Source organism: Letharia lupina (assembly GCF_014066315.1).
Source record: "Letharia lupina isolate WasteWater1 chromosome Unknown contig_16, whole genome shotgun sequence".
In the NCBI taxonomy this organism is placed as follows: Eukaryota; Fungi; Ascomycota; class Lecanoromycetes; order Lecanorales; family Parmeliaceae; genus Letharia; species Letharia lupina.
In genome coordinates, this window is record NW_023502985.1 from 220,734 (window position 1) to 240,299 (window position 19,566).

Below are 19,566 nucleotides of genomic sequence, written 5' to 3' on the forward strand. Positions count from 1 at the left end.
CAGAAATGTGTGTCGGCAGCGTACGCTTGGTACGTTTCAGCGTCTCCCCAGTTCCTCAACGGTCGCATCAGCGAGCTTCCGCAATGTCTTGAAGTTTCATTTCTTGAGACCATCTGCAAAAAAGCTCTTTTCCGTTAGCTCAGCCTGCATATCGTCAAGCCGTGGATCGTGCAAGAAGCTGTGTCCTGTGCAAACATAAGGATCATGTATGGAAAACTCGATTTCTGCTGGAGGTGCTTCCGTCGGCTTTTGGACTCGTGAAAGGACACGACACTCCATAAGATGTTTGAGTGGAACCGGTACTTCCAGAAAAGACGACAAAAGCTTCGAGAGCACTTTAAATATAAATGATATGCCAATAACACCCCGGGAGTTGATGTCGTTGCTCTGGATCCTGCGTGGGTCACGATCTCTGACTTTCCTATAAGGCTGTAGACAAATTATATGGCGTGCTCGCTCTCGCTAAAGATGTAGAAGAGTATGAAGTACCAGACTACAACAAGGCTGTGCGAGACGTATACAGTTGTTTCGCAGTCACGACTCTATCTAAAGGGCCAGGCTAGATGAATGAGCTTCTTGCCGAAGCTGGACTACGAAATCAGGGGCCCGAACTGTATTCTGAAGTTCTTTCGTGGGCGCCAGACTGGACTCGTCCTCCGAAGATGATTTTCGCCGAATCATTCTATGGTGTTATTTGACGATGGACTTGCCTTGCCGGAGGCAGAGGGAGAGAAAACGTCTTTGTCCTTTCAAGTCGATGTGCAGCACTAGGATGACACCCCATAACTTTCGGTGAAGGATCAATTCCTGGATACCATTACCGATCTGGGACCCATCGGAGACAGCACTGAGGAGGCTTGCCTTCTAGAGTGGGTTACGGCTTCGGAGAGAATGCTCCCAACATATTTGGAGTTGGGCAAGCAGATGCCAAGACTATCAGTCATTACCATGTGGTCCGTGCATATGACACGCCTGAAACAAAGTGCTATTGACTAGGTGGCAATTTGCCTTCGCCGATCCACAGAACCTATCAACTTCGAACAAATGAGTCGGATCTAGAGCGTCGCTGACCGCACGCGGCGGTTGATGTGCAGAACTTTCCTTGATTCGCTCTCGTGGGCAAGACATCGGAAGGGTAGAGATCCAATAAGACAGTGTAACACTTCTGACGAGAGGGGCGGTGAAGCTTCCAGAGTTTCAGGTACTGTCGTGTTAAGGCAAAGTATTGTTAACACTTCTGGACAGGAGTAACATATACCCTCTCCCTTTTTCTCTTTCTCTTCTCTTGGTGTTTTTTCTTCTCAAAGCAATTAGCTTCATCAAGGTTAAAGAGACCCTCCTTAATCCTTAACTAGCATACGCATCTTAACAACTCTCTCCATCTTCATCAAAGCTAGACTGCAACTGGTGGGTAGATTCGCACCTTGCTTCAAGACGGGTTACGAATAATCTTAACGATATTCAGATCTTAAAGTCATGTCTCAGCACGATCTCAGCAGCGGCGAGGCCTTCAACGAGACAGCCGTGTCTCAACAAAACACGAGCAACACCGAGGCCTTTCACGAGTTCGGTAAGTCATAGGCAAAGGTGTCTTGAAGTCCCTAGATGCTGAATCTTGAAATCCAGACCAAGATATCCAAGACTCGCACAATGACACCACCAGTCTCCCAACGCCTATCTCATCCAGTTGGGAATGGTCCTGGAGGTGCCATTGTTGCAGTACCATAAACAGATCATACCACAGCTATTGCCGAGAGGCCGGTTGCCAACACGTAAGATGCACTTGGTGTATAATGTTTGAAGCGTAATGTCCCATAGGAACGGTCTTGTGATGTTTCATGTTCCCTGGCATTACGGACTTCGAGGAGTTGCGAGGAAGGCACTGGATGGTAGATCTGCTCGGATTCAATTGCAGTTGCTTTGCTGAGTCGACCCCTTGAGAGGGTTTGGAAACCCATGCCACTGCTTGAGCCGGTGCTTGGGAAGTCATGCTTTGCTTAAAAAGTCATTCTTTGCTCAGAAGCTCAGGCCTTTGTTAATAAACTCATGCTTTGCTCAGACATTCATGCCTTTGCGTACAAAATCTTGCATAACGTATGCCAATCTTTACCTCAGTTCAAGCTATCGCCGGGCGCAATCATCGACGCTCAAATAAACTCCACGGCATTCAGTTCTCAAGGCTAACATCTCTCTTTCACAATATCTGGTTTTGAGGGTAAAATACTAACTCAGAATGAAAAGTTTCGTTAACAAAAACTCTACTACATACTCTTGCCGTTCTACGGTGCATGGAAGCCGCTGCCGCAATACCAGGCGAACGAAGTCGATCTCAACCAAGACGTAGTCAATTGGCAGTCAAAATGGCCTGCTCCCCCCAAGTTATAAAGCTTCTGCTTGTGTAGCAAGAAGTAACAGGCTGCAAGGCCTTTGGACGCTAGGCTCAATCGGCATATGCGGGCTGGAAGTTTGACAACCTGTGGGGGTATTCATTAAAGGCTCAAGAAGATCGAGCCTGCGAGTCGACAATTCGATCAAGTCTTCGCTTCTCCGGCTCCATGTGGAGCTCCATCTCCTTCCTGGCGAGCTCTTTCTTCTCGGCCATCGTCATATGCGCTAGCAAAGGCTTTTCTGACACCCTGTTCAGATTATCGTAGATCGCCCTGATGATGGCGTCGGTACCCTCGAACGCCAGTCTACGGACATCTGCCATGACGTTGACCTTCACTGTGCACTGCTTGGTCTGTGAGTCTGTCATGGGAAGTCCGAGCTGGTCGCCTGCGATCTGTCAATCGCGAGTACACAGCCGGAAGATGTTGTCACGGTACTGAGATCGTGATTTGATCACATTCCAGCCCGTCGATCCGCTCGCTAAGTGCACGTTGCGCTGCACATCGAAGTCTGGGATTGATGATCTCGTACGTTGCAGGGTTTGCCTTGGCGTGGATGCCAGCCTCGTGGGTGAAGGCTATGGTGTTCTCGCTTTGCAGTTACTCGATGCAAGACAGTAACGTCAAAAACCTACCACAGGAGCTCTTGCCAGGATTATTGAAGGGAACGTTGACTTCAATCGCAGAAGTTACCAGATCCCTAACACGCTTGAGCTTAGTCAGATCGTACTCGCGGTCTATGGTAAGCATGCGAGCGCCCGCTTCAAGGGCAGAGAAGGCGTTGGCAATTGCGCAATCTGTATAATTGTGAAAGTCGCATTCAATTTCACACTGCACCGCTCCACGCAGAGATCTCCTGCTAGTCATCAGCATGGTGTTGGTCACAGCGGGCAGAGATACCCACACTAGATCACAAACCTCACGCGCTGTAGCAACGCCTACTGTCTGCTGTTCCGACGTGGTTGCAAAGGCTAACGAAAATGATACTCCTTGTTGACCCAGACTTACGCTCGTGACGCCGACCTTATCAACAAGGGAATGGATGCTTAAGACGTCGGCAAGGTTGTTACGGAAGCTGTCCTCGGTACTGGAACGGATCTCCAAGCCCTTATTCTTCACAGATCAATTGAAGCATTAAGACATGTTCATGTCTAGGGGTGAGAATCTTAATCGATGACCTCAATGGCTGTTTTGGCGGTATACGCAATATCCTTTCCATGCGAATGCTCCATGAGGTACTATGATGTCCACATCCGAATGGCATAAGCAATCGAGTATCGATGATCAGCCTTTCCTTACAGCAAAAGACTTACAACTACATCCACTCGGTCCACACCTCTTTCCACAGCAATACGGGCATTGTGCATGCCCGCAATCCTAAATTGGCAATGATCTCGCAGTCTCTTCGCGACTGCTCCGAGCTCACGGGACTGGTGAGCTCAAGGCACTCTACCCAAAAGTCATCCAAAGCACGCCTTTCCAAGGTTAGCTGCTTGCAAGGGAAAAAGGAGCGACAAAGAAAAGGGTGATCAGAGTCACGTACGCGATCTTGACCTTGTTGTCTGTCTCCAAAAAGGCGTGCGAATTGCTCTCCCTCTGGTAGCGTAGACTCTATGATTCTAAAACTGGGGACATTTGACAAGTAATCGCTCACCGATCGTCAGGCCGATCGTGCTTGGTGAGGATGGGGACTGAGAGCTGGCTGTCGAGACGAGGACGAATCTGGTGGCGACATGGCAAAACCAAACTGCGTCGTCGAATAGATAGCGGTAGCGTAGGTGAAGCCAGGACCTTTCGGTTCTCGATATTGTGAGAATGTGAGGATATCGTCGAGCTGTTATCTTATGTGCAGCATGCAGAGTCATTTGAAGCCAACTCATCCGACATCGGATCTGCCTAAAGCGGCCACTCACAGGGGGCAGATTCTTGTCCGGGTGGCCCTGCATTGCCAAGCGCCCAGGTCAAACCGCGACGACATCCTCTCCCAACGTCATGCGGGGAAAGAGCATTCCCAAAACTTCTCCAGCAAGAAAGATGGTGCCCTCAAGGCTGCAATTATGCCCTCCACGAATCCTACTTATAACATCGCCTCCATCCCCGGCGACGGCATTGGTCCCGAAGTCATCAGTGCTGCCATCACGGTCCTCCAAAAGCTCGCCTCCACCCTAGGAACCTTCGCGTTCCGGTTCGATCATTTACCCTGGAGCAGTGAACAATACAAAGCGCATGGCCGCTACATTCCGGACGGTGGGTTGGAAGAGCTAAGGAAGTACGATGCCATCTTGTTCGGCTCTGTAGGAGATCCTGGTTCGGCCTTCCTCAACCTGCATCTCAGTCCAAGCCAATGTTGAACTTTTCTACGTGCAGATGTACCAGATCACATCTCGCTCACCGGCCTCCGCCTAACCGTTATTCGTCACCTTCACCACTACGCCAACCTCCGACCCACCCGCCTCCTGCGCGGTTGCTCCTCTCCTCTCGCTGCACTCTCCGCCAACCCTTCCCTTCTAGATTGGGTCATAGTCCGCGAAAATAGCGAGGGAGAGTATTCAGGTCAAGGCGGACGCACACACGTGGGTACACCATGGGAAGTAGCTACCGAAGTAGCGATCTTCACCCGACATGGCGTGGAGAGGATAATGAGGTTTGCTTTTGAGACGGCGCGGGAGCGGGGAAGGAAGAAGGGAAAGCGGGGTAAACTGTGTGTGGTGACCAAGTCGAATGCTCAAATCCATGGTCTCGTTCTTTGGGATGAAGTCGCCGCTGTGGTTTCCAAAGACTTCCCAGATGTGGAATGGGAGAAAATGCTCGTCGATGCCATGACCGTCCGTATGACTCTACATCCGGAGACCTTGGATACAATGGTCGCCACGAATCTTCATGCAGACATCCTGAGCGATCTGGCGGCTGCTCTAGCCGGTAGTATCGGCATAGCGCCAACGAGCAATCTCGATCCCACAAGAGCGAATCCAAGTATGTTTGAGCCTATCCACGGGAGTGCGTTCGAAATAGTTGGCAAGGGTGTTGCGAATCCAATTGGAGCGATTTGGACCGCGGCCGAAATGTTGAGATGGTTGGGGGAAGAGGAAGCTGCTGATGTGTTGATGAAGAGTATGGAGAACGTAATCGAGAAAGGGTGTAGGACAGTGGATCTTGGGGGCGATGCGAGGACCGAGGACGTTACAAGCGAAATCTGTAGGGATATTGAAAGTGGCCTAGGCCAGGATGTGAAGTTCTCTGAATGAAAGACGGTATCAATACATACTCCGCGAAGCCTGCTTATGTCTTTTGCATTTCATTGAGCCTCTATGCTCCTGCCAAGCGTACTGGTCCCTAGCAAAATTGTGATAGATATACACCGCTAGTCCAAGACTAGCTACCCGGAGATCGGACGTCGGCATCAGATTGCTCCGACCTCTCCAGATCTCTCGAGCTTCTGAGAACACTTTTCATCCGTCATGCTGAAGCATTCATCTTTTCATACAGGCTCCTTTCCTTGAGTTGAGTGCCTTATTAGCGTCGCCGAGATGTGAGTTCAGGCGCGTCTAGAATTCTAGACGACTAAAGTTAACCAGTCTCGCAGGCCGCCTCTCGTCAGGAACCCCCAGATACAGTCCGCCACACTCCTCAACCCTCTGCCACTATTCTTGCATCTATATGTCTGGCCATTTTTGGCAATATGGCCTGTCTTCTTCGCCTTCTATCTATCCGAGGAGCGATACAACACCTACATAAATGGGTCTGAATGGACATTTGTTTGGGCGGGCTCGATAGTCACACTGCAATCTTTGACCTGGCTTACGACTAAATGGAATGTCAACATTGACGCTCTGTTTACATCTATTAAAGCTAAGGCGGTGCGAGACGCCTCGCTGATCAAGGTCATTCCTGTTACAAATGCTGGATCGGCGGAGGTTTGCAAGTTACTCAGGGACAATGTCAGTAATGCAGCAAGCGTATGACATGAACTAGACTGATTGGGAATAGATTGGCGGAAAGCAGAACGTATCGTTCCTCTTCCAGAAGCGCCGGTTCCTCTACAATGCCGAAGAGAACAGCTTTGCGCCTATGTCATACGAGATAGATAAAGAGCCGAGACCAGCCATCAGGACGTTCCAAGAATCGCAAGGCCTCCTAACACGCGAAGAGTTCGATCGGGTCCAACAACATTATGGTGATAATACATTCGACATCCCAGTACCAACATTTACAGAGCTGTGGAAGGAGCACGCTGTGGCACCCTTCTTCATCTTCCAGATGTTCTGCGTGGGGCTCTGGCTGTTGGACGACTACTGGTACTACTCACTTTTTACATTGGTTATGCTGGTTGGATTTGAGAGCACCGTAGTTTGGCAGAGACAAAGAACGCTGAACGAGTTTCGCGGGATGAGCATACAACCGTACCCTCTCTGGGTCTACAGGCAGAACAAGTGGGAATTGGACTCAAGTGACAAGCTTCTTCCCGGAGATCTGGTTTCTGTGGATCGGACGAAAGAGGATAGCGGAGTCGCCTGTGACATGCTCTTGGTCGAAGGCACCGCAATTGTAAATGAAGCTATGCTGTCTGGGGAAAGTACGCCGCTGCTCAAAGATTCCGTTCAGCTTCGTCCTGGTGATGCGCCAATTGATCCGGAGGGCCTTGACAAGAATGCTTTCCTCTACGGCGGTACCAAGGTTTTGCAGGTCACTCATGGTAACGCCAGCGAAGATGCACCGGAGACCGTCCCTACCTTGGCTTCTGGAGTTGAGCCTCCACCAGACAAGGGAGCAATGGCTATCGTTGTGAAGACTGGTTTTGAGACGAGCCAGGGAAGCTTGGTCCGTACGATGATTTACTCAACCGAGCGAGTCTCAGCCAACAACGTGGAAGCTCTGTTGTTCATTCTGTTCTTGCTCATCTTTGCAATCGCCGCATCATGGTATGTCTGGGTTGAGGGTGTTGCCCAGGATCGGAAACGCTCGAAGCTGTTGCTCGACTGCGTCCTGATCATCACAAGCGTAGTCCCGCCAGAGCTTCCCATGGAGCTTAGTCTCGCAGTCAATACCAGTCTTGCAGCCCTAAGTAAATACGCCATTTTCTGTACCGAGCCATTCCGGATACCTTTCGCTGGAAGAGTCGACATTGCTTGCTTCGACAAGACCGGTACCTTGACTGGGGAAGACTTAGTTGTGGATGGCATCGCTGGGCTATCGCTGGGTGATAAGAACGCGAAGACCGAGAAAGACGGCGCTCACAGCAAGTTGACTTCTGTGCTCGAGGCTGGCCAGCAGACGACGCTTGTTCTTGCGACTGCTCATGCTTTGGTAAAGTTGGACGAGGGAGAAGTTGTTGGGGATCCAATGGAAAAGGCCACTCTGACCTCGCTTGGCTGGACACTTGGTCGCAATGATACTCTCCATGGCAGATCGACAGCAATTGGCAAGGGAAACACAAGCGGCGGCGAACTTGTACAAATTAAGCGACGCTTCCAATTCTCCTCGTCATTGAAACGGCAAAGCTCTGTGGCAACTGTACTCACCACAGACCGAGCAACCGGTAGGAAAGTTCGGGGTACATTTGTTGGCGTGAAGGGAGCGCCAGAGACAATTCGTACAATGCTTACCACGATACCACCAAATTATGAGGAGACGTTTAAGTTCTTCACAAGGAATGGAGGACGAGTACTAGCCCTAGGGTATCGATATCTCTCCGCAGACGCGGAGCTCGGCCAGAAAAAGATCAACGACTTGAAGCGGGAGGAAGTAGAAGCAGATCTGACTTTTGCTGGCTTCCTAGTACTCCAGTGCCCTCTTAAAGAAGACGCGATGCGGGCTGTTCGAATGCTCAACGAGAGCAGTCATCGTTGCGTCATGATCACTGGCGATAACCCTCTGACCGCGGTGCATGTCGCTCGCCAAGTTGAGATTATCGATCGGGACGTCCTCATCCTTGATGCTCCCGAGCACGATGATAGCGGTAAGAAGCTTGTGTGGCGAAGCGTTGACGATAAGATCAATATCCCTGTCGACCCTAGCAAACCTTTGGATGAGAAGATCGTGAACAAGAAAGATCTTTGCGTTACTGGTTATGCTTTGTCAAAGTACAAGAACGAGGCCGCTCTTCCTCAATTGCTCCGGCACACATGGGTCTACGCTCGAGTCTCGCCGAAGCAAAAAGAAGATATTCTGCTTGGCCTGAAGGATGCTGGCTACACCACGCTTATGTGTGGTGATGGTACGAACGACGTGGGAGCTTTGAAGCAAGCTCACATAGGTGTAGCCCTCCTCAACGGCTCCCAGGACGACCTGAACCGAATAGCGGAGCATTACAGAACTACTAAGATGAAAGAGATCTATGAAAAGCAAGTCGGCATCATGAAGCGATTCAACCAGCCTCCACCACCTGTCCCGATACAAGTTGCCCATCTTTATCCTCCTGGGCCGATTAATCCTCATTACGAGAAAGCAATGCAACAACAAGCGGAGAGAAAAGGAGCTGCTGGAGGTGTGGCAGCCAACGCGCCTGCTGCAGAGAAGAAAGAAATCCCTGAAACCACCGCTCCACCCCCACAGGCAAATGGTAACCTCACACCTGAGCAAAAGAAGCAACAAAAAGCGGCACAGCAGGCAGCCGGTCTTGCTGACAAATTCACAGCTTCGATGATGGAGCAGGAGCTTGATGAGAGTGAGCCTCCTAGGATCAAGCTTGGTGATGCATCTGTGGCAGCTCCTTTTACGAGCAAGCTTGCAAACGTGATTGCCATTCCAAACATCATCCGACAAGGGCGCTGTACGTTGGTGGCAACAATACAGATGTACAAGATTCTGGCGCTCAATTGCTTGATCAGTGCTTACAGCTTGAGTGTATTGTACTTGGAAGGCATCAAGTTCGGAGACGGCCAGGTGACGATCAGCGGCATGCTCATGAGCGTCTGCTTTCTCTCTATCTCACGAGCCAAGGTATGATTCGAGTTTCCCACCACAAGAACGTCTACTAATGCGTCTCCCAGTCTGTCGAAGGCCTCTCCAAAGAACGTCCCCAACCCAACATCTTCAATCCATACATCATCGGCTCCGTTCTCGGCCAATTCGCCATCCACATTGTCACCCTCGTCTACCTCTCCAATTACGTTCAGAGTATCGAGCCCCGAGCCGAGAAGATCGACCTCGAAGGCGAATTCGAACCCTCCCTGCTCAACAGCGCCGTTTATCTGCTCCAACTCATCCAGCAAATCTCTACCTTCGCTATCAACTATCAAGGTCGCCCCTTCCGAGAAGGTATCAGCGAGAACCGCGGCATGTATTGGGGCCTTATCCTCGTGTCTGGTGTAGCTTTCTCTTGCTCGACGGAGTTCATCCCTGAGATCAACGAGAGGCTGAAACTCGTGCCCTTCAGCACGGAGTTCAAGTTCATCATGACCGGTCTTATGGTCGTTGACTTCGTGGGTTGTTACGTCATCGAAGTCGTGCTGAAGTATCTGTACAGTGATTTCCGACCGAAGGATATTGCAGTGAGGAGGGACGATCAATTGAGGGCGGAGGATTCGCGGAAGGCCAAGGAGGCTTATGAGAAAATAGAGGACGACAAGAAGATCGTGAGTAATGGGGTTGCATAGTTAGAATAGAACTTTGGGGTATTTTAGATCAATTTTTTGTGTATTTGGAAGGAACACAGCCCGTGTCTTGTCTGTCGAGTGAACATTTGATGCCACGTCTTGGCGCACTAAGGGACGCGCTTGGTGTTCGCCCTTTCCTTCATCACATATATCTCATCTAATTTGGCACCAACTCTGTGGCATCGACCGCAACTCACAGCCATGGCAGCGGCAAGCGGTCCGGCACAAGAGGAATACATCTGGAAGTGAGCAACACCATTTCGAAAAGAACAAGATCTTACTGACTTCGAGCAGCGATGACACGCCGTCCGGGTTCCTCAAGCTCTCTGCTGAAATTCGAAACAAGGTCTACTACCTGACGCTGGTGACGGGCTCTGTGACAGTCAAAGATGTGCATCCTGAAGAATGGCAGGCCGACAAGGAAGCCGGCCATGCTACTCGTTCCTCCTACAAGACCAAAGACCACGACGGTGACATGTGCTCCCATGCGAACGCCTACCCCCAGTCCAAGCGCTGCACCTTCAAGGGCGAGCAGTGGAAGAACGCTAAGGTCTCGTACACTCTACGGAGAGAGTCCTACCTGACGCCACCTACCATTGCCATGCTGGCACTCAATCACCAAATTCGAGCGGAAGCCATCCCAGTCTTCTACGGGGGGAATGAAATCCGCTTCAACAGTATGAGTGCAGTTCTTCCATTCGTACGAGATCGATCCGAGCTTTCTCTGCAGTCAATGCAATATTTCCATCTCGACATCGGAATCACTGCCTATAAATGCCAGGCAAGCCGACAAGAGGGCTGGGCTCGAATCTTCGCAGAATTTCCCAGATTGAGGCCCCTTAACCTCCAGAAGCTCACTATGCGCATCTACGACCCCGAATGCCGCTACGCCTGGAAGCTCAAGCTTGATACCAAGATGCAACGCTGGGTGCACGAAATGGCCAAGAGCATCACGAACTTGGACATGCTCGGGGTGACGTTCGACTTCAGCGTCCTGGGAGAGCTGACATCGGACGAAATGGTGAAGGAGTATAGTCCGACCCAGGAGTTGCTGTGGCAATTTCTGGCCCCAAAGATGCTGAAGAAAGTTGGAGATGAGCCCCATGATGCGCACTCGCTACTGAAGCGTCGTATCCGTGATGACTTGCATGAGGATTCTTATGAGGATGAGGTCGGTTTTTAAGCGGAGCGGGCCAAGTAACTTGATGTCATGTATCGCCGGCTTTGTGTGTTGAGATCAAGATTTGTAATGGCTGTTTTGAGCTTCCACGAGGAGGAAAATCGCAGAGGAAAGCTCAATGTGCTGTTCAATGTATGCTGAGCGGGTAAGAGCGAAAGTTGGTGGCACTTGCTTGGCTAGGAGATTGTACCATCGCTTGCCAAGTCAAAAATACTCAATGTAGAACTCGTTCCTGTTCACTTGCAATGACTACTTTGACACAGTACAATTTATTTTATACTGATGGTGCTACCTTTTACTAACAACATCTTCCCTATTTTGGAAGCACAAATGATGCAATAACGCATTCGTATGCCCCCTCTCCGCCTTGTTACAATCCAGTCTTTTCGACGACTATCAAACACCCATAGCCCGCACGCTCTTCGCACCCTATCCACCAAGCGACGGACCAACATGGCTCCACCAGTCCAACTATCCCAGATACCAACCCTTTCAGACCTCTACAAGAACGGAACGCTCCAACGCTCCACCCCCGACCCCACAGAGACTCCCCTCCCCACCCCATCAGCAACGCTGAACGCCAAAGTCTCTCTAATCCGCACCTCGATCACAAACCTCGCCACCACATGCATTGTCAATGCTGCAAACACATCTCTACTGGGCGGAGGCGGCGTCGTAAGTCTACCGACTGCCCCACGCCTCACTTTCCCACGCTCCATCCAACCAGCCCTTTGCCAAACTTAGCTGACAATTCCCTTCCCTCCAGGACGGCGCCATCCACTCCGCCGCCGGGCCCTCCCTCCTCAGCGAATGCCGCCTTCTGAACGGCTGCCCCACCGGCTCCGCCAAGATAACCTCCGCGCACGCCCTCCCCTCTTCCTACATCATCCACGCCGTGGGTCCCATATACCACCGGCATAGGAAAGCCGCCGACAAGCTACGGAGCTGCTATCGAACCAGTCTAGAACTAGCACTCGAAAAAGGGAAGGAAGAAGGGAAAAATGCGAGTATTGCGTTTAGCTGTTTGAGCACGGGGGTGTATGGGTATCCGAGTGGGGAGGCGGCGGAGGTGGCTGGGTGGGAAGTGAGGAGGTTTCTGGAAGAGTTGGAGGAGGATAGGGAGAAGAAGGGCGGGTTGGAGAGGGTTGTGTTTTGTATATTTGAGGCGAAGGACGAGAGGGCTTATGGGGAGTGGTTGCCGTACGTCATGTCCCATTCCACTGGAACGGAGTCCAGAGTTAGGGAGAACTCGAAGAACTCTGCTGATACGGGGAATTTGTAGCAAGATCTTCCCGCCCACACCAGAGGACCTCTCAGCCAAAGAAGAACCCGCAGAGTCGGAAAGCCTTCCAGCAAAGCCAGCAGCTGGGGAAGCTCCAGCAGTAAGCAAAGATACCAGCACCGGCGCACCCCAAGCAAAAAAGCTCAAAACCTCCACAGAAGATCTAGGCAAGGACGACTGGGAGGCTGTCGAGAAGCCAAACGAGGCGACCTCGGATGAAGCAGCGGATATGAGCGAGGAAGGCGAAAAGGTGGAGGCTGTAGAATTTGGTGGGAGTGACGGAGAGAAGGTTGGAAAGTCCATTGAGGAGCAGAAAGGGGAATCGAAAGCGGATGCTGTACAGTCGGAGAATATGCTGGCGAAGGATTGGTGAGAGTTTCTTGATAGAGACTACGAGTTTGTAGGTTTTATTGACAAGATGCATACGAAGTGCCTTTGCTTCTACGGTTCTGGTTACGGATATCATGAGACGAATTTTGAGACAGCATAATTAGCTGAAAGATGGACTCGAATAAGCATGGAGCATAAACTAGTTCTGGTCAAGCTCGATTGGATCAATCAGCAGCAGTTAAAAACGTGAGACAAAAGGAGCACACATGCGTGAGGGAGGTCTTTTAACGGGGTGAACGACAAGGTTCCACGATGGTTCAGAAACAGGGAATTCGCCATACTGGAAATCATGACCTACCCAGGGGAAAGGGGAGAAGTCAGTGAGTATCATCCCGACTCTCTTCCTCATCTGACGCAGCATCAGCCTGGCCAATTGGGCTTCGAGTGCCACCATTGCTGCCGCGTGCGGAAATGCTAGAGTCATAGCTAGGATATCGTTCCTTAGGTTGCTCGACGATATCGTTCACCTCGTCATATCTACCCCCACTCCGCTTAAGTTGGTCCAAGAGCCATTCCCCTACGCTGTCACCTTGCTCCTTTTTCATCTCTGCCCAATCCACCACAGCGGGATTAGCCCGATCGATGCCCGAGAGTTTCGCCCATAGGAGGCGTCTGACGATGTTCCTTCGACATCCACGTTCGATGACTGCGAGTTTCAGATGTTCGGTATCCGGCTCGATACCCACGGTCCTGCGCTTCGTTGAATATCTTATCCAATCTGAGAAATCACCCTCAAGGTTCATAGCGAATTCTAACTCGCTGAGACCTGGCTGGAAGTAATCATCCTCGTGGCCTTCCATGTCTCCAATTACCAACAAGTCGACAGCTCGACAGTTGTCTTCTCTGATCGCTTCCATCAATCCATTCTTTGCTATCTTCCTGTACGCCTTCTTATCCGGACTAAGTTTGGCGCCACCCTCAATCAGTACCTGGAGGAAGGACAGCTGATTTTCGGTCCACGGCCCGTGGAGCAGCTTGACGGGTATGTTAGGGTGAAAGTCACACCATAGGCATCTCCACCTGCGACGAGTCGTTTGTATCATTCTGGAGTCGTTCTCGCATTTCAGCCATGTCCGGAGGAAGACCACTCCATTTCGGGGATCTATGCCAACGCTGACCCGGGGTGTACCATCACGGGGGCCCCAGCTACAAGTCCTGAGCGATGGCGTAATGCTTACATCCTTGATACCATATCCTGTATGGTCTTCATTTGGTATCCATCCCCTGGTGTCGACACCTAGACGTTGGTATCCGCGATCAAAATTCTCATCACTGTCCGTATCACCTGATTCCAGCTCTTCCGGTATTTCTTTTTCTTCCCCGTTGGCCTCGATATTGGCTCCTTCCTCCCTCCCTTTTCGGAAATTCTCTCTCTTAGTTTTCAACTCGTCTTCAGTGTACTCGCAATCATCCAAATTCTCCTCACACCGGATTCCGAGATGGACTTTGAGGGCGAACACCTCGTGTACGAAGTCCCTGACCACCGAATCCTTGACTGGCGCTCCGCCATGCCATGGCACCTTGACCGCATTGTACGGTTGCTCCTTCACGGGCAACTCCTCCTGCCAAGGGAGATTCTGGACTCGAAACTCCCGTAGTAGGGTCCTAACAACAAACGTTTCCATGCACAACTTTAAGAAGTCCCACGTCATCCACCGGCATGCTAAGATCCTGGACTGTAGCTTCCCAATCTCAATCTCTGTTTCAATACAAGTATCGCCCGCATCTCCGGCCTGAAGGATTTCCGACAATTCTGCATAATCCTCTGCATCGAACGCACCGCTGTGATTCGGGAAGACCTTCCAAACCACTACCATCTTGGTACGGGTCGAGGACAAGGCCGTGCCGAGGTGCGAGGATGCTAATGGAAGGTTAACGTTGAGGGATTGGAGGAAGATTTGCTCCAGTAGCTCTGTAGGAAGGCTTTTGAGGCTCGACTGTTTGGGGTTGGCGGGCGTCATTATCGCTATGTCGGAGTATCACGGGCGTGGTGTCCTGATGACTAGAATATAGAGGACTGGATTTACACTGAATTCTATGGGAAAAGAGTGAGAGGACGAAGTCGATATGCATTCGATACCGAGGTCGCGTCGCGCGGCAATTCGCGCTACCTGCTCGAGTCACGTGATATGGTTCGAGATCTCGCCGCTGCCCACGATGGCACCAATTGCACTCTTCACATCCATGCCTACTCTACTCCGCCCTCTCCGACCCATATCCCACCTCCGAAATGCCGCCCGCCACCTCTCCGTCCCCTCACGCCCCCATCGCCCTCCCCGCTCCCAACCCACCGGTCCTCCAATCCCAAAAATACACCCCACAGCTACCCCGACCCCAACAGCCCCCCCGCGACCCCGCCCCGCCCGCACCACCCTCAGCGTCCTCGTCTTCTTCGCATCCTGGTTCCCCGCCTTCTCCTTCCTCACCAATAACGTCTTCTGCATCATGAGCGTGACCGGGCCATCCATGTCTCCGTTCCTGAACGCAGATTACAACAGCAGTATGGCGAGCGATCGGGTATGGGTGAACATGTGGAGGGCGGGGGAAGGGGTGGAGAGGGGAATGGTGGTCGTGTATCGGTACATTTACCCGCTCGACGGAGGCTTTGAGGTTATTGGTGGGGGGAAAGCCGGAGACGGGATGAGAGAGTAGAGGCAGGGGCTGACGAGTGTGCTGCAACAGGTCGCCGGCGAACCCCGAACGATTCGTCGTCAAGCGCATCGTAGGCCTCGAAGGCGATACTGTCATCACTAAACCTCCGTACCCGTTCACGCAAGAAGATGTTCCCTTTGGCCATGTCTGGATGGAGGGCGATCAATTGGATGGTAACAAGACTATGGATAGTAACCGGGTCGGACCCGTGTCGAAGAGTTTGATAGTTGGGAGAGTGGAGGGAGTGGTTTGGCCATGGAGGAAGGCGGGGAGGATACGGTGGGAGGATTGGAAGGGGAGTGACAGGGTTATGGTAGGGAAAGGGACGGTGGAAGAGATTCAATTTTTTCATTGAGAGTCAAGGCAAGTGGAACCTCTTCAGTAAGCCAGCTCAAGAACTCGAACGTGTGTGGATGCCAAAGTATTGTAGCGGCCCCAAGAGGTATGTACCACCCCCAACCCTGCCTTTTGAACTATACTCTAATAACCACAGCCCAGCTTCCCGACCACCAACGCCTCGCTAAGACGACATTCTGATGTACAGCGGCACTAACTCTTATCGATAACCCGAATATCCTCACCGACCTGCAAGCGATCAATCTCCATTCCGATGCTCATGACCCAATGGTCACGCTCCGCCCTGCTCCGCGTCTTGAATACAATCGACCGACCAGGCATACCAAGCCTTGACACATACCGAAGCCGCTGCCTCGTTTTACCCGATTCCTGCTGCTCGTTTGCCTTGAATAATGATTTGCTCTGGGGCTGCCAGATGACGAAGGTAGTCATTGTATCCTCGTCCGTCGAAGTCCAGCCATCTTCAAGATACACTCGGGGAAGGGCATGATGGCCTGGGTGATTGCTGTCGAAGGTCTGGTTCTGGTAAAGAAGATCACCTTCTGTAACAAGGCCGCTGTAGATGTAGCAGTTCTTTAGATCAACTGCTGCTTGTCGTTCATGCTGGATATGTCTGACTTCCTTTCCAGTCCGCTCGCGAAGGGTTCCGTGGAAGATCAAAACCTGGCCATGGCAGAGAATCACCCCGCAGCGTTGAAAGGTTGAATGTCGCTTTGGCTTGCGGTACAATATTCCTGCCATCTGCGTTTAACGTTAGCGTGTTTTTTCATCTATAACATCAGTATACTCACAGTGATAGCGCGGCAGCAGGATACACCGCACATGTTGAATAGCTTTGGAGAAGCCACTGATCTAGTGACCTCCCACTTTGAACCAAATTGACCGATGTAAGCTTCCGACTCTTCATCGACATCAAGTTGCTTCAGATTCATGGCCCGCACTGTTTTGTACAAATCCACGTCAGCAGCCAGGCGAACCTTCCAATACCGAACAAGTTTTCGAAGCCGATGTATCCACTCCTTCTTCGTTGTTTCATTGTAAGCCTGCAGCCTGATGACCAGCTTGTTCTTCATGACTAGCTCAAAGGTGCGATTGTCGTCGAATTGATCAATTTTGCCGTCATCCTGCCTGGTGTCCTCCACTTCCTCGTGAAAGTCAACATCTTGTCCTTGGCCAACATTTTCGTCCGCTACGGAATTTCCCCGTTGCGCAATTTGAACCCGAACCACATGACTCAGGTTGATGTAACCCTCGGCTTGGAGCAGTGTGTTCATGTTGCGCTCAGCTTCCTTATATGCGTCCTCGTCATGGCGTGTTTTATTTGCTGTCGTTGCTTGGTGAAGCCATTCTATCTCGCCATCCTTGTTGGGGTAAGGATTGACGGCATAGATCAAAGGGGTGTTTTGAACGATCTCGCTTGCGCTCGGAACCTTCGCATTTCTTGACAACGAAAGCTTTGGTGGTGAAGGAGGCAACGCCTTTGCTGGTCTGCAATAGCATAAAAATTGGTTGTGAGTGGCAAAATACAACCTCTTGAAGTACATTTTCCCGAGCCTTCTAACATTGCCCTTCTGGGACGTAAGGCGTACTAGAAACCCCTCTACAGGCGCAGGCTCGTCCATAGCTTCTCCGCCTTTGGGCTTGATGTGTGTCAGGTAATGGTCCTTCGGTCTCAGCTCTAGCTCGTGTGTTCGCTCCATCGCCAATGTGCCATACATCTTCTGCTCGTTAGCACCATGCACCCATTCCAGACGATCATATCTTTTCCAAGCCAGGCCAATCTTCTCTTTCCCAAGCCATGCTTCGAGCACATTCGACCACTCAGGGTTGTTCTCCAACATCTTTAGAGATCGCTGTATGATGTTACTGGCGGCCGCTTTTTCGGCTTCCATCGTCCTGTTCATCGCTGCGTCGTCCACACTATTCGCTTGTGCCGCACTAATCGATGTCTCCAATTCACCGAAAGGATTATCAAGCTGCAGGGTAACACTCAAGTCGGGCACGTTGACCTGCAGGGATGTGACACGTTGCTCACCCAGACTGCGACGAATGAAAGTATACCATTCGACAGCACTAGCCGATGAGTGAGTTCGGAGAATGTACATCATCGTTCCTGCTCTCCATGGAACCCAGATCACCACCGTCTTATCGAGCGATGAGTAGAGATTCACGTGTGTGGTTTTACGAGCTAGCGGTATCTCGTGTGTTGAGCGCTTCTGTACGTGGGTCTCTTCTTTCGAGGGTATGACTCGCGTTTTATACAGCTGAATGGAGAATTCTGCATCATCCGTGGTGCTCTCTCTGCAGACAACCACGAATTCTCTCCACTTCTCAACTGTACGAGCTGACGTTTTCAAACTGTCGTTCTCATCGTAATCAGGCGGAAGCTCTTGCATAGTGGAATCTACCCGCACCAGCATCTTCTCCATCTTGACGATCTCTCCTGGGTGGGACCGGTCCTTTCGGAGTCGCTTCCATGCCCGCTGAGGACCAAATTTCCTTGAATCAAAAGTTGTCAGATTGTCTCTGCGTTCACCTTGATCGGCGAGGTCGAATCTGACCATGCCGCCTGCCGTTATTTGCTGTCCTTGCTCTCGACCAGCCCCACAACCTTGCGGCGGGTCTTTGGCTCCTATAACTGGAGATGTGCCACCAGAAGTGCCAGAGGGACCGTGAGGTATGAGTGCATCGGTCGAGTTGGGATTAGTGGCCTGGTTCACCATATCACCATTGCTTGACCTAGGAAACATGACGCTTCCAGGAGTCTCTGGAGACGACCCTGGCTGAGGTTGGGCAGAATCGAAAGTCTTGGTTGGCTTGTTGATCTCAATGTTTGTGACCTCTCCAATGGTTTTCCTTGGGGTCTGGTTCTCTTTCGCCGTCACGAAAGACGCAGCAGGCGGGCTTTTGAGTGGGCTTAGCGAAGGCATCATCGACTTGAAGGCTCTTCGCGGCCTTGTGGGGGCAGTGACGAAGGATGAGGTGCTAGACTTGTGTTTGGATTGGCTAGGGCTGAGTCTGTCCTTGAATGTCGGCCGCCGCTTCACTGGAGTATGAGGTTCCTCGTTGGGAGAATGCACTTCAGGACTGCCATGCCCGGTCTCTATGGCGGTAGATTGTGCTTCCAGCCGACTCATTCCATCTCCCCCCTCTTCGTGTTCGGTTTCTTGGTGCCCGTCTTCGCTTGGGTTGGTATTATCAGCCTCCTCTGGCTCCTCATCAACGTCCTCTGGCTGGGGGAAGCTGCGGCTAAACGTAGCGCTTGCCGACGGCCCATCAAGACCTGTAATTTGCCTCTGGTGGGATATGCCTGGCTTTGCTGAGAACGTTACAGCTCGCGAAGAGTAATCTGAAAGCAGGTATCGCGAGTACCACGATTTGCGGTGGCTCTTGAGCCATCCTTCCGGGATTGGGCCAATGAAGCAGCGGCGGGTTGTGAGGTGTACATGTTCGGCTGAGGCATGTCTCTGAGTTCTTAAGTCAGTGCGACTTCTACATTCTGTTGCCATCTCAGACGGTCACACATACCAAACGGAGAGCAGTATACGATCCAGGCTCCAAGTCATTACCAAGTGGGGTCTCAGGCTCCGTGGACTGGCTGGAAGTCATCTGCGCTGGAAAAGAACCCTCTCAAAAACTACCCCAAGCATCTCAAGCTTCCTCAAAAGGTAATACAAATACAAGAAATGAACATGTTCACATAGAATTCATGGAGCAGTTCCA

The 19,566-nt window shown here is 51.3% G+C and overlaps 7 protein-coding genes across 7 annotated transcripts; 4 read left to right on the forward strand and 3 right to left on the reverse strand.

The window, feature by feature from the left end:
• Positions 1 to 2,497: 2,497 nt before the first annotated feature.
• HO133_002871 (uncharacterized protein) lies at positions 2,498 to 3,754 on the reverse strand (the record flags this gene model as incomplete). Its single annotated transcript, XM_037293796.1, has 4 exons — positions 2,498 to 2,775; positions 2,846 to 2,965; positions 3,023 to 3,500; positions 3,701 to 3,754. The coding sequence occupies 4 exons, from the start codon at positions 3,752 to 3,754 to the stop codon at positions 2,498 to 2,500; spliced, it is 930 nt and encodes a 309-aa protein (XP_037149874.1).
• A 486-nt stretch (positions 3,755 to 4,240) lies between these two features.
• Positions 4,241 to 9,982, forward strand: HO133_002872 (uncharacterized protein; the record flags this gene model as incomplete). The annotated part of the gene is made up of 5 exons (XM_037293797.1): positions 4,241 to 4,694; positions 4,755 to 5,614; positions 5,963 to 6,325; positions 6,375 to 9,326; positions 9,377 to 9,982. The coding sequence occupies 5 exons, from the start codon at positions 4,241 to 4,243 to the stop codon at positions 9,980 to 9,982; spliced, it is 5,235 nt and encodes a 1,744-aa protein (XP_037149875.1).
• A 201-nt stretch (positions 9,983 to 10,183) lies between these two features.
• On the forward strand, positions 10,184 to 11,165 carry HO133_002873 (uncharacterized protein; the record flags this gene model as incomplete). Its single annotated transcript, XM_037293798.1, has 2 exons — positions 10,184 to 10,227; positions 10,277 to 11,165. The coding sequence occupies 2 exons, from the start codon at positions 10,184 to 10,186 to the stop codon at positions 11,163 to 11,165; spliced, it is 933 nt and encodes a 310-aa protein (XP_037149876.1).
• A 450-nt stretch (positions 11,166 to 11,615) lies between these two features.
• Positions 11,616 to 12,817, forward strand: HO133_002874 (uncharacterized protein; the record flags this gene model as incomplete). The annotated part of the gene is made up of 3 exons (XM_037293799.1): positions 11,616 to 11,837; positions 11,929 to 12,362; positions 12,445 to 12,817. 3 exons carry the CDS (start codon positions 11,616 to 11,618, stop codon positions 12,815 to 12,817), a joined length of 1,029 nt encoding a protein of 342 aa, XP_037149877.1.
• A 334-nt stretch (positions 12,818 to 13,151) lies between these two features.
• On the reverse strand, positions 13,152 to 14,795 carry HO133_002875 (uncharacterized protein; the record flags this gene model as incomplete). Its single annotated transcript, XM_037293800.1, has 1 exon — positions 13,152 to 14,795. The coding sequence occupies one exon, from the start codon at positions 14,793 to 14,795 to the stop codon at positions 13,152 to 13,154; it is 1,644 nt and encodes a 547-aa protein (XP_037149878.1).
• Positions 14,796 to 14,991: 196 nt separating this feature from the next.
• On the forward strand, positions 14,992 to 15,841 carry HO133_002876 (uncharacterized protein; the record flags this gene model as incomplete). Its single annotated transcript, XM_037293801.1, has 2 exons — positions 14,992 to 15,413; positions 15,517 to 15,841. 2 exons carry the CDS (start codon positions 14,992 to 14,994, stop codon positions 15,839 to 15,841), a joined length of 747 nt encoding a protein of 248 aa, XP_037149879.1.
• Positions 15,842 to 16,035: 194 nt separating this feature from the next.
• HO133_002877 (uncharacterized protein) lies at positions 16,036 to 19,452 on the reverse strand (the record flags this gene model as incomplete). The annotated part of the gene is made up of 3 exons (XM_037293802.1): positions 16,036 to 16,584; positions 16,635 to 19,310; positions 19,372 to 19,452. The coding sequence occupies 3 exons, from the start codon at positions 19,450 to 19,452 to the stop codon at positions 16,036 to 16,038; spliced, it is 3,306 nt and encodes a 1,101-aa protein (XP_037149880.1).
• Between the last annotated feature and the right edge of the window lie 114 nt (positions 19,453 to 19,566).